Genomic DNA, 19,114 nt, shown 5'->3' with positions numbered 1-19,114 from the left:
CCACACTGAAGGAGAGGAAGAGCATGTGGAGGAAGGAGCAGCAGAGAGAAACCCCTATGTACTGACCACAACCTCCATATCCCCCTATAGCACTGTGGGAAGGGAGGAGGAGTCAGGAGCGAAGTTGAGCTTGGGAAAGCTGGGGGAAAGGTGTTCATAACTTGTCTTTGTTTCCCACTACCTGAATGAGTAATTAAATATCTATTTTAATTGGCAACAAATTAATTTTCCTTAAGTTGAGTTTGTTTTGCCCTCAACAGTGATTGGTAAGTGATTTCCCTGTCTTTATCTCAACCCAGAAGCTTTCTCACTCCATTCCTCCTGTTTTCTCCCCGCTGCCTGGCTGCAGGGAGCAAACGAGCAGCTGAGTAGGAGCTCAGCTGTTACCCAAGGCTAACCTACCACAACCAAAAACCCAACACCCCCCCAAAAAACACACCTGCCCTGTCAAAATAAATTAAACTACATCAGCTCTGTGTGTCACAGAGCTGCAGCATATTTTTTTTAACCCCACTGAAGCAATATTGGTTTTGTGTAACATTGTAAGTATGATTTTCAGTAATATTGAACCATGATTTTAGATTACAGTTAACCATGGCTGCATTCAGAAACATCTTTTAAAGGAGGCTTTTGATTATGCCAGTTCAACTGGTCAGTGCACAAGACTTGGAAACCAACAATAAACTAACCTGGACATGTCATCTGTCAGCAATGGAGGGCTTGAGTAAGTCCTTAGCTCTAGGACCTGATTCAACACATTGGCCCCAAAGAGCCTCATTTCCTTGGCTTCTTGGGCATAACTTGCCTACTTTTTCCATTAAAAAAATGGGTTATACCATAGGTTTCTGTGCAAGATAACTTTGTGATAGAAACTAGATACCAGCCTGTTTTAAATAAAAGTGTACTTGTTCTTTTATGTTAATACTATGAATGCCCAGCAACCTTTGTGCAAATGTGAAAAGTTTAAATAAGTGAAGGGCATGATTCAAAATGCATCTGAAATGGTGGGGGCATGATTTCAAAAATTATTATCCCTCCACTACTAGTAATGACTCACCTGAGACATGTTGAACGCTCTCAACGCAATGTGAAGTGAAACAGCATTGACCGTGTAACAACAGTGCCATGTGCCCTCTCCACACGGGTCTGCATAAGCAAGGTACTTGGGCATACTTTCAAAAGAACATACTAAAATCACAGTAAAATTAACTATACTACTCAAAACCCCTGAAGTAATGTGACCCAAGAGAGAAATACTGTTTCTGCAACAGCTAGTGATACCAGCTATTCAGAAACTCTGTTTACTTTAGACAAGCCTGGAACAGGAATCACAAGACTTCAAAAAGATCCAGCTAATTTTAAGTTTTACCTTTAGAAATTATACGTGTGAGTCCAAAAATGCTTCCAAAAGAAATTTCAATCTATTCTACTCACCTATATTGAGAAGAATACGACGCTTTTTGGTACTAGGTATATGGAAAAGTTTCCATTTAATTCCAGGATCTTAAGTCCACAGGTAAGTTTTTAAATGAATTGTGAAATTTAATGAACCTGTATAAATTTTCAGAAGAAAGGAATTTTCCAGTCTAGCTTAAACTCATTTCAAAAGACTTAAGCAAAATAAATCAAGTCACAAGGTAAAGCATCGTTGCAGGAACTTTGCCAATATATATAAGAATTGGAATAACATTGGTATTGATACACAAAATTCTTTCTTAAGCTCAGAAGGGTTAATAATACATACCTGAAAATTTGGTAAAATGACATTTTAACATGGATACAATAGGGAAAAAATTGTTATTCCCGAATTACTTTTTTTTTTTTAAACAACAAAATTAGGTAACAGTTTTAGCCCCCATGACACATTTTTGCGGTCTTCTAGTCATCACTACCTCATGCCCAACTCATGACCATCAACCTGACATGCCTCTTCCTGAGCAGCAAGCACAGCAGCCGGCAGGGTGGAGATGGCAACCCACCCATCCAGCACTCCTGGACCAGTTCTGTGTTTACTACTCATGGTTGGAAAGAGTTAGAAGGTCCAAGCCTTCAGTGGCTTAGCTCACTCTCATACTCTAGCCTCATGAGAAAAGATTCTCTATAATTAGTTCAGTTTTCTATTGAAACCATTATTTCACAGTGAAAACAAGCTAGAACAGAAAACACAGATGGAAAGAACACACAATTCTATCTAGGTCAATTTGCAAGCACTACTAAAGCTTACAAACCATCTCTCCACATTATAAACCAACACAAGATAGTGGTTCATGATTGCTCAAAGCCATTCCTGCATTGAATGAGAAATAATTATAACAAACTTAAATCCTAAAATTACTAATTGAAAGCATACATGATCTCAGTGATCCCAAAGGACTTTGTTGACATTTGACAGCAACTGCAACACAAAAAACACATCTTAAAATCAGAGTACTGGCAATGACACTATTCCAGCAGCTTTTACCAAAAGATATAGAACAATGCCTAACAGCAGTCACACTGATTATAAAATGCACCTGGAGCCAAATTATCATCTTGCCATTGGTTACTTCCTTGGGGTGCTCAGGTTTTATATGTTGTTTTTTGTATGTCGTAGTTCATGAGTACAGGGACATGAAGGAATTGTTTCTGAAGTTAAACCAACAAAGAATTCCTCCCTCTTCCCTCCTTGCTGCTGCTCGTTCTCCTTCCTAAAGTTCACTGCCCCTGCTTGTCTGTTTCTGGGGTCATGCTGCAAGCCAGACCATTAGAATCATAGAATCATTATCTGGATTGAAAACAACCCAAAGAGGGGGAAAATGTCTTCAACCACAGTCACCAAAACTCCATAGCACACAACTTCAGCAAAAGAATTTAAGACAGGTTCTTCCACCTTTAAAATTTTTTTTGTGTTTGTTGTGGGTTTTTTCCTAATTACATCTCAGTCTACTACATCATATTAATTTCCTTTACAAGTCTGGCTTTCACACAGTATAGTTCACTTCAAGCCACTGCAGGACCATGTTACTTCTACAGACTTGGGAGACAAGTGGGAAGGCTCTCCACCGGGAAGTTTATCAGCATGCAACCTTCCATTTCAAAGCAAAAATCTAATCAAAACAATACTTTTATGAGCCCCAGATAGACTTTTTGGCAGACAGGAGAGCTGAGACATGGAAATTGTTCCAAAAGCTCACTTTCTTTCAAAGGTAAATTATATGAGGCCTTGTATCCTATCACTGGAAACACAAGCAACAGTTATTTAATGATGCACAGCAGTCTAGTGTACTTTAAGAGAATAAAGAACACTTTCAAATTGGAAAAGGAATTTTCAGTAAAGAAAGTGAAGTAAATCCAATCTTCTTCTACTCCTTTCCCCCATCAATGACAAAAAAGTAATTTCAGTTAACCATAAAGTCAATTCAGACAACACTGCCACAAAAATACCAACACCAATTCAAATAGCATTGGGAAAAGAAGAGCCTGTCTTGTACCCCAAGTCCTCACAGTCCGCCGCTGAACCAACCAATATACTTGCAACTGTGATGCTACTCTAATTCTTTTAAGGTAAGTTTCTGGTCTTTGGACAGAAGAAACACATCTAGCATAAAAAGACTGGCTTCAACTTCCACTGGGCCACTTTTCTTCAAATGACAGACTGTCAGCACCTCTTGGGCATGTTCTGCAGAGACCATGCATCGAGTATTTTTGGGTGTGGAAGGGAACCAACTCTTTAGGTTTTGGTTTCTTTGTTGAGACAATCCAGCATAGGGCTCACTGCATGTGACCAGGCTGGTTTTTGTCAAGGTGAGAATACATCTTACCAGAAATGGGAGCTAAGCCTCCCTGATAAAATCCAGTAAATAAGTTTATTGGTAACAAATCAAATCAGGTCAAAAATCTAACCTGAAGGGCACATATTTAGCTGTCTCACTGAGTCAGTTAATAATGGAAAACACAGGTCCACGGGGTTAGCTTCCACACTGCTTTGCCAAAGTTAAAGTGCAACTGAGCTACCACTACATGATTCAGATGTCTGCATAAAAAACAGAAATAATTTTTTATGCGTTCAAAAAATGACACATTAGAAGTTGTAAATAACCATGATTTGATTGATTTCCAGAGTTGTATACTGAATGTGATTCCTTATGGATTTCCCAGTGCAGCTGGGAAAGTCTGTCAATAAAACTACTTTTTAAAAAAGTCAAAGAGATATCACATGTCTGAGACAGAACACTCCGAACATACAGCTACCAGTGCACAACAAAAAAATAGTATTGACATAACTCAAGACCACCAAAATTGATATCACTAGATTCCTTAAGAAATTTCAACATAGAGAATTGGCTATGTTCTCTTTCCAAGAGAAGCAAAGGTAACATTTTCCTCCGTCTCCCTCCTCCTCCCTCTGCTCCCATCTTTGACTCTCATTTTACAAATAAGAACATTCATTCAAAAACTATCCAAATCCACGAGACCAATTTAGGGTTTGAGTTAGCATATAAACATGAATTTAACACAGTTAATCTCATTTGTTTAAAGCAATAACACACACTGAAAGAAAAAAAACAAAACACAATACCCCAACCTATTTTAACATTCCTTTGCTTTCAGAAGGCTTCAAAATGTCAGCTTCAAAGAAAAAAAAACAACAAACCCTCAGCCTTAGATTTTTAGATCAATTTAAACCTGCTGAGTTTAAAGTAAGGGAATTTTCAGCTGGATGGATGAGTACACACTAAGTTTTGTGGTCCCTGCTGGAACTAGATAATTTTCAGGCAATGAAAACGAATTCTGAAGATGTAAAAATATTTGAACATTTACCAAGATCCAGTCTGAGTCCAGAACAGAGATTGAGCTCAAACTTTTCTTTTTTAAATCTTTACCCAGGTTGGTTTTCTTTTCTTAATGAAAACAGTCTTCCACCATGCAAGAGCTTCCTAAACACCTTTACTCATCTGCTATAGTTTGATAATTTAGCTAGTGCAATAGATGTAAAATGAAAAGACAAGTATTGCCATAGTTTCATCTCAGATGTATAACATGAATTTCAAGGATACTAGGTTTCCATCTGTATATCTGACAGAATGAGAAGATTTATCTGCTCCTGAAGCACAACATGAGGTTTTTCTGGTTCTGATTATTTTTTAATATTAATGACACACAATTCTGTTATCTTTCCTTATCTTTCTGGGCACATGAAGTGGAAGGTGACAGGGATCAGTCAGCATGGGTTTTTCCAAAGGGGGCAGTGGTTACTGGATTGAACTGTTGCACCCACTATACCTTTAATGGGAGTTTGGTCTGTCTCCTTTCATTCCAACAGCTAGGTAGTCAGATGAGGACATGAATACAAATCACTGCCAGGATTCTAAAAGTACCTCCTAATTCTGTAGCTCCTACCATTTGTTACACTGAAAAACAAAAAAACCCCCACCAAACTTAAGAAGAGTTTGCATCTCCTTCCACTTTTGAAATCTATGAAGGAAGAGTAGAGCTACAAAAGTGTGTCATATTTCTGAAGAGCTGGCATACACATTTTATATTTTGACCCATTGTGAATACAAAGTAAAGAAAAGTGGGCCTGGCTCAAGATCCTCACGGAAGTCCAACCAACACTAAACATTAGGCACGGGCTCTTAAGCACACGTTATGCCAACTATGTCTGACCTTAGGCATATGGGAATGTATTTCCTTATATAAATACATACTGATCTAGTTATACAGAGTATGATTTTTAGAGCCTCCGGTTCCTATAATTATACATTGCCTAAGCTGACAAGGGTTATGTCCTCATCCTTGTATTGTTAGTTTGTGCAATTACTTTGCATAACTGTCAAGTTGTTACATTAGCCACACCACCTTAATCTCTTTATGGTCCTTAACCAAAAGGGGCACAACAACACATTTATATCTCACAGGAGTGTTACACGAACAGATACAGAAATGAAGTACTTAGATTCTACAGCAACTGCTGTAAACCTTAGCTAAAATTCCAGTTTATTAATTGTATGCAGGCTGGCTGATGACCCTGCAGCTACTTCGGAGTTCTCTTATAGCAGAAATTGCCCTTAAAATAAAACGCATTATCCCAGGGAAGAATTAGGTTGTGCAACTGCCATTTCAGAAAAAAGAAAGCAAGAACACCTTTGTTTTTAACACAAATATATATCAGAGGTAGAAGCTACTGAGAGCAAGTAAGAATCTTGAATCCAGAGTAGAACCTGACTTCAGTTTTTGAGAGTTTTTCATGTTCAAAAAATGAAAATGGAAGGCAACAGAATGACCCAGCTGTCTTAAGTCCAGCAGTAACTTGCTTGTATAGTTAATTTTTTCCCCAAAGTTCAATAAGCAATTCTGGGAGATCCATTTCCCAACCCTGTCATTCCAAAGAGGTTTGCAATACTGCTGTAACACTGGTTTGGAAGTAGATTTTTTTTTTTTCCCCCCCTCCTTTGGGACCCTTACAGAAAGCCCACAAAACAACAGCAGCTTCTGTTGTTCTGCCAAAATGTGACTTGATGAATATTATTAGAGGGGGAAGGACAAACACAGAAATAATTTATAACACTTCACCAGAGAATTTGCTCTTGCAACCTGCCCTGCTGTCAGGTCATTTCTTGGAATGCATACTGAAACCTGGAAAATCTATGGAGCATGGTCTCTATTCCCATTTGTTTACTCTGGGTCTCAAGAATATTTCTCAAACAGTCAAACGAACAGGATCTGAAGTTAACTGTTTCATTGCTTAAGTATATATGGGTTCATACTTCCACCCAAAGAGAAAAATATTCTAAGAATGCTTTTAAATGCACATCTAAAAATATGACTGAGACAGTGCATGTGAAAATTATGCTATGAAAATAAATCATAAATTATATATAATTACATGTATAAAAAACACACAACTGAAAAATTTATTAGTGTTGAATCTCAAGCTCTTCAAAGTTAGGAAACAAGAATTAAGCCTGCCTGCTTTCAACTGTGTTTAAAACATCCTTTTGCAGTTGCTTTATGATAGTGCTTATGCACATAATCACAGTCTATTTCCTCCAGAGAATCCAAGTTCCATATAAAGTAGAAAAAAGACAGCTGTAACTATTTTTCTTTCCTTCCTTGTTTGGCATTCACTGTACAATACATATCTTCAGAGTAGAAGCATACTCTCTAAGGCAGCATTCAGCTGCCTCTCCCATGAAACCATTCCTTCTTTTTCTATGAAAATGGATAATGACTGTTTGGGACATGGTTTGGGTTTCTGTGGTGGGGTTTTGGTAGTGGGAAGGAGCTACAGGGGTGGCTCCTGTGAGAAGCTGCTAGAAGCTTCCCTGGATCCAAGTCAAACCCGCCTCTGGCCAAGGCTGAGCCCATCAATCTTGCCTCTGGGAGAACAGATTTAAGAGGGGAAACCTGTAGCAGGGAAGGAGAGTGGAATGTGAGAGAAAGCCCTACACAGACAGCAAGGTCAGTGAGGAAGGAGGGGGAGGAGGTGCGCCAGAGGAGGCTGATGCCCCTGCAGCCCGTGGTTAGTCGGCAGGCTGTCCCCCCCCAGTCCATGGAGGCAAGCTGGGGAGCAGATGCCCACCTGCAGCCTGGGGAGGAGCCCACGCCAGAGCAGGGGGATGCCCCCAAAGATGGCTGTGACTCCATGGGAAAGCCCGTGCTGGAGCAGTCTGTGCCTGAAGGACTGCAGCCTATGGGAAGGACCAACGCTGGAGCAGTTCATGAAGAACTGCAGCCTGTGGAAAGGACTCACATTGGAGAAGTTCATGAAAGACTGTCTGCCATGGGAGGGACCCCACGGTGGAGCAGGGGAAGGGAAGAGTGAGGAGGCCTCCCCCTGATGAGGAGGGACCAGCAGAGAAAAGGTGTGGCGAGCTGACCCCAACCCCCATCCCCTGACCCCTGTGCTGCTGGGGGGGAGAAGGTAGAGAATTCAGGAGTGGAGTTGAGCCGGGAAGGAGGGAGGGGTGGGGAGAAGGTGTTTTAAGATTTGGTTTTATTTATCATTACCCTTGTTTTGATTTTATTGGTAGTAAATTAAATTGGGTTTGTTTTTTCCCCAAGTTGAGTCTGGTTTTTGCCTGTGACCATAATCAGTGAGTGATGCCTCCCTGTTATTGTCTCAACCCATGAGCTTTTATTGATATTTTCTCCTCCTCATCCCACCAGGGCCAGCGGAGTAGTGAGCGAGCAGCTTCATGGTACTTTGTTGCCGGCTGGTCTTAAACCATGACAGGACAGAAGGAGAAGAGAAGGCAAGAAAACAGGGTTATGCAGCAAACCTTAATTCTAAGATATAATTTTGAGCTTTTGACTTTGTCACCTTCATATTATTCTTGTAAAGCAGTGGAGGGGCTTTTTACATTTTTAACAAAGTGAAACAACATTTAAAATTGCTTCCTCATGTACCATCATCCAAACATATGCTTGGTTCATACACACTACAGACCTTTAACACTAACCTAGCCGTGTAGGCCTAAGTGCTAGGTTGCCATCCTCCGTGAGGACTAACAGCCAGGAGAAATAGGATGCTTTTCTAGTGAGGTTTAGACTTCCGTTCACAGCAAAGCATTCATGAGTGTGAAGTGTACTGAACTCCATTCCATATCCACATGATCTTACAGACATTAGCCTTCTGCACCTTCCCCATAAGAATGGCCCCTTTTGCACCATTCCTTTTAACATGTTCTATTACTAGTCTTGTCCTATCCCCGTCTTCAGTCCCCTCCTAATCTTCTCTCATTCACATCATGGCTTTTATTCACAGGCTTCTCACCCAGGTTCCAAAATTATTTTTTTTTCCCTCATCTAGTCTCATCCAACTTTCGAGTCACTCAACAACACCCCCTTTTTCTACCAAAGTCAACACCATGTCTCCAATCTCCTTTACAGTCATTCTCAGTTCTCCTCCCATCAATGTTCCATATATGGTACATAAATTACTACTTATTTTAGAAATCAGTAAGCAAGCTGTATTTCTAAGTAGCCCAGGGAAAATTTTCCCTTCTTGCAGGAAGGTTAAAATAAGAAAAATCAAGTGTTTCAATACTAAAAGAAATGGAAAACTACCACTCACTAGCCCAGTTCTTGTGAACTCCCAGCTTTAGCCATACTGATCAGTCCAATTCATCAGACACAGTAATGACTCATTTTTACCACAAACAATCAAAATGAACTGGAGGCGTGATCTGATGACTAATTAATCTCCACTGTTTTTAAGCTGTACTAAATTCATACCCTGCTGATCATCACTGTTCATCTTGACACCAGTTCTGGCATCAGTACAAACCTTTGGGCATCAGAATCACTTACAGGAATTTCCTTAAAGTATTCCATTATGAGGGGAGTAAGTAAGTGTGGTGTAATATAACTTCAGTTCAAGTCAAAATTAGTACCTTCTGGAAAGATACAAATAAAATTGGATATGGTTATGAAAATACAGAATCTGTTCTTAACAGAAGAATTTAACCCATGTTTGCTGAGTATTCTCAATGCATTTTAATTTCGAGCAATTATTGCAAATTAAGCCCTGAGCCTTCAAAAGCAGACATGCAACCTCACTGCAGCCAAGAAAAATCACACCCTAAAGAAACACCTTTCAAGATCAGGACTTAAATGCTTTGATAGAACAAGCATAATAACCTTTCCAAGACATTGGAGGCAAAATGAGAATGCTACTGTTCTTTTGAATGGATGGACATTCATTTTAGAACTGATTCAATAGGATAAAAAATCTCAAACTAGAGAGCAGTTTGAAAAATTTCAAACTGAAGACCACTTAATTTGTAGTTAAGAATGGTAGTCTTTACAAACTGTTAATAGAAGTAGAACTTCAAAACCAAAATTTGAACAGTAAACCTTTCCCTTTTAAGGACTCTGATCACAAAATACTTTTTCTCTCTTACAGACCTGGAATCAGATAATTAATCAAATTTTACCAAATATGACACAAACATATTTCACCTCTTACTATTAGAAACCTGTCACGGTTTTTGAATACAGAGTTACCTCTGGAGATGCTGGTACACCCAATATCCCAAATAAAGGAAAAATCTACAAGAATTTTAGATAATAAAAACACAACTTGTGCTTTGGACTTTTAAGAATATTCTTATTAATCTAATGCACAGAAACCGTTGCAAATTTGTCAAAATATGACCTTCCTGTCATACTGTTAGAGGAGCTTCATTCAGCAAATAAGTGGAGATACTTACATATTTCACAAAGTGCGTCGCTGGACTGAACCCAACACCACTTTGTCAATTGACAATAATTTTGACCAAGTTAATTGTAGTATTTGCAATCATAAAATATTTTTCAGAAGTGAAAAAAAGCAATAAGTTTTCTTAGTCTTCTCAATAACACAAGAATTAGATAAGTATCAAGTATTGTTTTCTTGTGTTTCCTTGTAGCTAGCTTATAATATTGCTTCATTCTCCACTTAATACACAAAGGGCAAGCACAAGAGTAATGGTTTGAAACTTTACACACTAAAAATAGTTTTGTTTGGGTTTTTTGGGGGTAGAACAATCAAAAATGTTTTAACAAAACAAGACATTGGTTTGGCAGAGTATTCAGAGTCAGTGAATTTGTAGCTCTTTCCCAATCTACAATTTAGCATTAGCTGTCTCTAGGCCCAAAACAGTGAATATGTTTTAGCATTTATAAACTTCATTCTTTACACATCATTGACTACTCAGATAAAAAGGAGGGCAAGTTTTATTTCTGTTGAATCTTGCCTGAAGGATATACCATAAACAGATGATGCAGATTACTACTACATCTCCTGTTCATTTGCATCCACCCATTGGCAGATACGCTCCTTGAAAATAGGAATTCTGATCCAGAACTGAAATCTGCAGTAAAGATTTTATTTGGGATGACAGTGTTTTGGTAAACTCATTTTCACACTCTCTTAGCCCAGATGCAGTTTTATGTAAGGTCAATGATCACTAAAATTATTTTAGAGTCTTTGGGGTTTGGTTTTAATGCAAATTGTTCAGCAGTTATTGTGGAAGACTTCTGGAAGTGATTCAGAGCTTTTGTTTTGTTTTGTTTTTTTTACCTAGGCGATCTCTTACAGCCTATGGCCACTGGAAGGAGATGCAATTATATAAAACAGTGTAGTCTTCCCTCCCCCTCAAAAAAGACCCTGCAAGAGTAGCACCTACCAATATCATCACTTGTTGATATCAATCTTTGGCTCTTGTGCAGCCATGGGCTGTCTAGCCCACAGATGAGGAGCCCATTATTTGCTCAAAGGAAATGCTGAGATGAAGCAGGAAGGAGGTAAAAGTGGCTACTGAAACCACCAGCTTAAAACCTTACTCAAAATTCATATAGACTAACGATTCAAGCAAAAGCTGGTATTCTTAGAAACGGAAAAGTGCCAAGAATTTCAGAAGGCAGAGGCAGGCAGTCGACAAAACAGTGCATGCAGCTCCACTTAAGAACATGGTGTTGCCTAGCTCCTATAAGTGGCTTTTTCTCCTCACTTCTACCCCCCAAAAGCAGAAGAAAACAAAACCAAAACAATCAAACAAAAACTTAATCCTAAAACTTCAGTCCTGGCAAAGAGCATTTCGCACTGGCAGTATCATGATCCCTTCTGTATAAAGGGTTTTCATGGAGTTTCACAGAGAGAAGTTTTACCCTTCATAGGCAAATAATAGCAAAACACAGGTCAGGAACTGCACAGTCCCAACAGCTAATTTCTTTTCCTATGACTTTTAACCTAACATCCCCAATAAGAACTTCAATTTTTCTAGGCAACAACAGTAGAAAACTGCAATTTATTTCCAACATTTGTCATCGTCCATTCTAGGAAATAAAGAAAAAGGAACAAACTGAAGTAGTTTTTTATTTAAAAAACTCATCTAGTTTTTGCCTATACCAGGAAATCAAAAGAAAACATTTACAACATTTATAAACAATTCCAGCTCTCCAGATAACTAACAAGTGATTTCATCTCTCCAAATTATTTCGTCATGCACTATTGAAATTTCATTTCTGCCTAAGACTCACTGGAGTTTTCAAAGAAAATAGTCCTTCAAGGCTGTGAGTCAGCAATCACAATTAACAGCAGGTCAGCAGAGCTGTCAAAAGTATTGAAACAGTAACCTCAATTAAAAAGTTGCCACAGTTACTTTGTGAACAATGGAAAACTGTTAGCTCACACCCATCTGTCCATAGGGTGAAGAACATCTTTGTCCAGGCTTACTGGCAATCCCTTACTTGCTAACAAAATGCTCATTTAAAGATGATACTGCACTCTCATTCAGAGCAGTAAAGTCACTGGGCTACTCAGACCACCAAACTGCTCTGTATTTTAAAGGCTCTCCTCCTGGAAGCCTTCTGGCACAGGTGAAGGGAAGTTGGCAAGGTTCTGTTCAGATATGGCAGGTCAGACTTCCCCAGTGTAAATAAAAGTCGCAGAATTGCATCCTGATATAGCAGATGGAAAAACAAGGAAACGTGGAACAGTCCGCATATCAATAGTACAACATTTAGAATTTCCCCTTACACTCCCTAACCCACGATCAGGTCATTTAACTGGAGATTTTTCATTTAAAGATTTAGAGTATAAGCCTCTGCCTTGTTTTCAATATATATTGCAGAGTTACCTCATTAACTTGTTTTTTGTCCAAGTGAAAAACTTGACCAGAACTCGTTGAGGCAATTTCTTCATAGACCTTGTAACCAATATGATCCCTGTCATCACAGTCTCCAGTCAGCACAAATACTACCTGTATTTAAAAAAAAAACAAAATAATCAATTGGCACACAGTGCAAACTTTAGGAAAACATTGCAAAGACAGCATTAAGGCATGATGACAAAAGAACTGTATCACTTGGCTTGGGTTCATATTACTTTGCATGAAGGACAGCCATATTGCACTCACTACTGATGGAAAAAGCAATGGAGAAGAAAAGGAACAGACAAGAATCACTTTAGAAATGATACTCATCTATCAGCACTTGTACTTCACAGAATACTTGTTTCAGAACAATATAAAAACATCCATGTAAGTAGTAAGCTGACCAAGAATACATAGACTGGCAGAAGGTTCACTTGCACTATTTAATTCACAACATTAAAAGGAATATTCCTTTAAGTTTTTTCTTAACCAGATCAGTTAACTCTCTATTTAAAAAAAAAAATCCCTAGAATCGAAGTATTATGTTCCCTTCTGTAAAAAGACTTCACCGAGCCTCACATAGAAAAATTTTACCCTTCAATATTGAGAAAACAGGGCATTAAATACATAAACCAGCTCAATGTAAATCCCCTCTGTACCTGTGATTGTTTCTGCTGAATGAGTTGAAGTACTTCATGGGTAAGTCTATAATCTTTGGACCGTGCATCAGTAAATACATAGATGAATGAACCAGGAAGAGAAATTTCTAGAGCAATCTTTATTGCTCCGATGCTCATCTCTGGACAGTCTCCACCACCCTGCTCACAATAAGAAGAAAAACAAAACATTTTTCTGAGAAGGAACATGCCAAATAAGTTGCTTTTGCAATATTCAGGACAGATGCTTTCTCAGATTCTAATAATTTATTCACTTTTTTTATCCTAAGCATTATATGGTTTCTGCAGAGTGCTGTCACAGACTCGCACTCCCAAGCAGCAACTGCAATGATTCCTTAGGGAAAATAAAGTCAAAGGGAGGGTTGTGGTGAGCTCTGAAAATGGTTGGTGTCATGGTCACTCTTATCTTTTCTGGGAGCACCATGTTTTGTTTAGCTCCAGCTCTTGCGACAGCTCCTTTTCCTATACTCACACGCTCCCTTACTGGCTGACAATTGAATTGCTCCGGTAGTATGCAGCAGTCATGGGAGGTCATGGTCATAGACACAGATGGGAAATGATCTCAGCCAAGCAGTGCTGAGCTCCAGGAGGACCTTTAGATACCACAACAGCAAGAACTTGACCTAGACTTCACACCGCAGAGCAGCCAGTGCAGGGAGCTCAGCAGAGGGGCCACAGGTGATGTGTACCCAGTGACCTGTATCACTAAGTAGACAGCTGCGTAACTGGAGATTTTTCAGACCACCTCTTCACTCAAAATGCTTCCAAGTATGACTTTATTTAACTTTATATGAAAGGATCAGTTTCTCTTCCTAAATTAAGAATTAGAGGAAAACACTTTAAATAAAAGTTCACTTTAACTTACATAAAAACTAATTTGGCATATTGAAGGCAGAAGTTTCCAAAGAGCTGAATATGAACTGTAAAACCTGCCCCTGTAAACAGCAACAGATCTCTGCACTTTCAAGATTAAATATAGAAGTTATTTGTTTTATTTCTACAATCAACAAGCCTTCACACATACTTATATACAAATCTCCACATGCTGGCAAGGAAGAAGGAAAAAGATAATGCAATTGTTGCATCTATTTTTAATCCTTGAGATGCCATCAAAAATTATGTTTTAAGGTTAAACATTCACACAGACACATAAACTAGAAAAAACCTTGCGTCCCACAGTCCCCCAGTCTTTAAGAAGTTCAGCTGTCCCCAATTAAATGTTCATGTCAGTAACAATTTTTAATCTATCAGTATCTTTAATCCAATTTCAAAGCAAGAATATCAATAAACTTCTCAGCTATGTTAAAGAATAGATACATTGCCATTGTTCTTTTTTATAAGTCAGTCCTTTCTAAATGTAGTCTAACTTTTATGGGAAAAGCAAGTGGCAGACTCCAGACAGCCTGAAATTCAAGAGATAATTCTCCAAAAATATTTTTGACACACGTCAGAACTTTATCTTGGCAATGCTTATACAATCCTATGGGACAGATCAGTATATCCAAGTTATTTCTTTCCTGCTCCTGCGAAGTGAGTATCATATTCAGCAAAAGACTCTTCCAAGTAAAGCTTTAATTTGTAGGCAAAATCAAGATAATAGCTAATTTTTTACAGATACCTACCTGGAAAAAGGAAATCTGTATTCCCACTTCAAGTCTACTTGATTATTGTCTCCTGTAGTATTTTATATGGCAGCATCTATTTTCTACATGTAACAGGAAAAGCACTGCTGGCAGCATCTACTTTCTACATATAATAGGAAAAGCACTGCTGACCTAAATGGTTATTCTGAGAACAAGCATGAACTTTTTTATTCTCATAACATAGAAGAGGGGTATTCTCAAAAGGCAGCTGGGTAAAACTACGAAACAGAAATGTATTAGCTTTATTTAAAAAAAAAAAATAAAAAAAAATCCTTTAAGTGTTTCCTGCCTTTCTCTCCAAATTGCAATTAAATATGGTTACAATTACTTTGTGAAGTTTTCTGGAAAGACAGATGTGAGTAAAGCTCAGCAAGTCTCACCTTCTGTTTGGTTTGGAGAGGCATACAGAAATGTAGGTTCTTAGCTCAGCTCATCTGTACTATTGACATTTCTTATGTCTAAATTTAATATCTAGATAACTATTTCCTTAAATGCCATTGTATCCACTTACAAATGGATAATTTAGTATCAGATTTAAAAAGCGTCATCAACAACTCTTACAGAATACTACTTTCGTTAAGTTGTTAATTTTTACACTGAGAAATACTCAAGTAAGGCCTTTTCATAACTGTTAATGCAAGTGTATTGGCACCTGTATCATAGGATCATGTAACACTCAAACTATGTGAATATAACTTTAGAAGTTTTTTTATATAGACAAGATTTAAATATATTGCTTATGCAAATAATTATCCATTGTGAAAACAGTATTTAATACAAGAATACACAAAAAAATCTGCTTAACTCAGGAAAAAAGAAGACACTAAGAAGCCACTGCTGCCAAGTACAAGTTATTGTCATGCTGTCCATAAGAATGATTCCCAGTTAATTACAGATGAAACATAGGCAAAAATAGGATCCACTTATGAGGTGTCAAAGGAATACTTCTTTTATCACTTTGAATGTAAAAAGAAACAGGGCCTAGTTTCTTCAGTGAAATGTATACAGACTAATTTTTACCTGATGTCAAATGCCAGCCAAAAGCTTATTTCTAATGTCATGTACAGACCCTCCAGTTGTTCTGTGACCAGATGAATTTTGTTGGAAAACAAGGGATGGGCTTATCCTGATGTCCAGGGAGGACAAATTCTGCAGTATTCCTGGACAACATATTTTGATCTGTTTTATACATAAGACTCCTTAAAATAATTTATCCTCACCTTAATTTTAGCTTTGTTTATTAATGAGAATATTTGCTCTACACCATTTTTCAAAATAAACCTAACTTAAAATTTCCCCTACCTCCACAATATTTATTCCTGCATCTTAACTGCCTTTCTAGGAAAAATACTAATAACAAACATGTAGCAAAAGTTTACATTTTCTGAGAACTACTGCAAGATGACCTATCAGTCCTGTTCTAATCACTTTTTTAATTTATATTTTGGCCTTTCACCAATATAATGAATGAACGCAAGTCAGTGAAAGTCTTAATTTAGCTGAATGAGCATATCTTGAAAGTAATTATGAAATATGCAATAAATTGGGATTAAAAAAAGAAATCTTAAATTCATTAGTAACTTCTAAACAACTTGTAAATGAAAAGTTTTAAATTCCCAAAAGCTTCCTTTAAATCATATACTTTTTAGAAATAGCTGCAGTTATTTTCCAGTATAGCTATTTAGAAAACAAAAAGTGAAGACTGGAAGGATTTTTAAAGTTTACATTTCCCCATGAAGGAGAAAAGCATAACAGCTGGCATTTTCTGCCTCCTTGAAAGTTTACTATTGGCTTCTCCAAATTTCAAGCTTTCTGCCAACATTTAAACTACTTATTCTTCCCAAAAGAGCACTATTGGCTTTCAAACAATCTTTTATTACAGGCATTACAGCATGTGCCAGTTTCTAAGGAAGAGTCTGTCTGGCACTACTGACTCCAACAAGGTTCTCTGCAGGTCAGAAGCATTTTGCTTGATTAAACGACAAGACAATAGGATCATATTTTCTTTCAGTAAGGGTAACTCCATTCCAATACTTCCCTTTCTTTCCAACACGTGATCCAGATGTCATTTGTGGTTCACTCTCACCCAGGGAAACTTCACCAAGGGAGATGTACTGGTGTGCTAGTTTAAAAACTGCTACTTGTCTCCTAAGCATAGCTACAGAAGCAATTCAACAGTGTTTGTGTAAGTCAAGAGCAGCCAAGTCAGCCTGATGCCTTTGAATCAGTAGGTGCAAAGTAACACATGGCAGTGAAGGCTGTACCTAAGTAATACTTGATGAGTCTTACAGTCCTTTTGTACCTAAATTAGTTAAAGCTAATGAGGGGTTTTCATGGGAAATAAGTTCCAGAACACAATAAAACCGTTCATAAAAGCATCTGTGAACAAGTGGCAGGACTAGTTAAAATGCAAAATAAATGTTAGCATTATCTAACTGTTCTTTCTTGTATTATTGAACTGAGTCCCCACACAATGATGTAAACTAAGACAAAATAATTAATTATAATCATAAACTAAGATGACCAGGGAACAGGAAGATGACAGTTTGTGCAGGTAAAATGACAGAGGTAAGTGACCTACATCCTGATGAAGCACTGCAGCAGAAACATCAACACGAGAGGAAAGATTAGAGGGAGGAAACAGGGCCTTTGCTAGAACCACATAAAGAACGAACAAGTTACTCACCTGAACATAAAGCTCCCTGAGTTCAAATTGAAATTTCTTGGGATCTGTGGTTATCGTCACCGGACCAATTTCTAGGATGAAAACAATTGGAAACTATGAGGAAAACACAAAGTTATCAAAAGACAACTTCAAGTGAAGAGCTTGAAACTGTTTCAGATTAATAAAAATCTGGTAGTAAAAAAGAAACAAAAAGGAATAATTGAGAATGATATACCCAGCACTGAAATCCATGATTCCAAATCTAGTAACTCTAAAATCATTCCAGTATTACCAACTTCTAGGTGTCTTAAACATTTATAGGCACATAAAGCATTCTGTGTTGTGTTTCTTTCACATTTGATTTTGACCAATCATTTAATTGTTCTTAGTAATCAGAAGGGAAGAACAATCCCCAAAACAAGTGTGGCTGCACCAAAAAAATAATGTATTTTTTCAGAAACAGTTGTATAGGTAAACATGAAGGAGAGGCCTCTCTGAACAGAATATACATACTAGCTTCACTGACCAATGTATTAAAAAAAAAAAAAAAGTGCCACATCTCTTGCCTGAAAGAACCATGTACCCTCTAGCTGGAAAAGCCTGGTGTGAGCCCAATGCCCAAACGCAGCATATCTACCAGCAGTTGCCAGAAAGAACTGAAGCAGAATCAACTTTATTTGTGGTCTTTCCCATGTCTTTGTATATTGAGAAATGGCAGGACACCAAATTGAAGTTGACTGGGGTGTGTGACAGCAGCACATACTTGAGCATTTCCCAATCACACTAGCTGTACCACAAGCCTCCTTCTGCCCCTTCAACAATTGCCTTCCTAATTGGTATCAAATGTGATTCTAACCAGCTGTTTTCCTACAGCTGTGATTTCCTGACAGTTTACCTTGATCTGTCTTGGCACTCGTGCAGTTCATTCTTCCCCTGTCCTGGGCAGGCATTCCTGCCCTGTCCTTGTGCCAGTAATGGCATTCATCTAGCTCAGCAAGCTGGGTCAGGGTGCTAAGCCAAAAATAAATAAATAAATAAAGACACACACACAGAAAGAAAAAAGTGAATAGATTTCCCCTAGTTTAGTGCCCCAAACCACTCATGAAGAGATCAGCTGAGCACTGGCATGCAAAATGGGGTACAATTATGCAGTCAGGGTGAAAGAAAAACATGAAACTGCAGTGGTACCAATTTAAACACAGCTGTAGCTTACATGGAAGTGCTGCCTCAGCAGACCATACAGCCCTTTCCAAGCTCTATAAAAGTTAATACATACTTATCTTTCATATAATCTAGACATTTTTCTTCTTTAAATGGTCCAAAGTTTTATTTCACTGGAGTTTCAACAACAGCCATCACTAAAGTCTACTATAATCACACACGTGTTTGCTTGGGGGGCTCTATTATGAGTGCCTTTTGCTAAGTGTAGGTTTTAATTTGTTTGAAAGTCACCCAGGAGATCATACAAAACCTTTCCTAGAATATTAAACTGTCTTAAGGGTTTTTTAGTAT

General features: G+C 38.0%; 1 protein-coding gene across 1 annotated transcript in view; it reads right to left on the bottom strand.

Moving 5' to 3' along the window:
• The window catches only part of HMCN1 (hemicentin 1), a 208,539-nt gene that overhangs the window by 155,650 nt on the left and 33,775 nt on the right, over positions 1-19,114 (bottom strand). Inside the window, exons 2-4 of the mRNA XM_010580732.1 lie at positions 17,624-17,694; positions 13,277-13,435; positions 12,603-12,725 (exon numbers count right to left, since the gene is read on the bottom strand). Coding sequence (XP_010579034.1) covers positions 12,603-12,725; positions 13,277-13,435; positions 17,624-17,694 — 353 coding nt within the window. The remainder of the gene's footprint in view (positions 1-12,602; positions 12,726-13,276; positions 13,436-17,623; positions 17,695-19,114) is intronic.

The sequence above is a fragment of the Haliaeetus leucocephalus genome, unplaced genomic scaffold, assembly GCF_000737465.1.
Source record: "Haliaeetus leucocephalus isolate CR32 unplaced genomic scaffold, Haliaeetus_leucocephalus-4.0 Scaffold730, whole genome shotgun sequence".
NCBI lineage: Eukaryota > Metazoa > Chordata > Aves > Accipitriformes > Accipitridae > Haliaeetus > Haliaeetus leucocephalus.
Note: the sequence above shows the minus strand (reverse complement) of the source record. Positions and strands in the feature narration are given on the sequence as shown.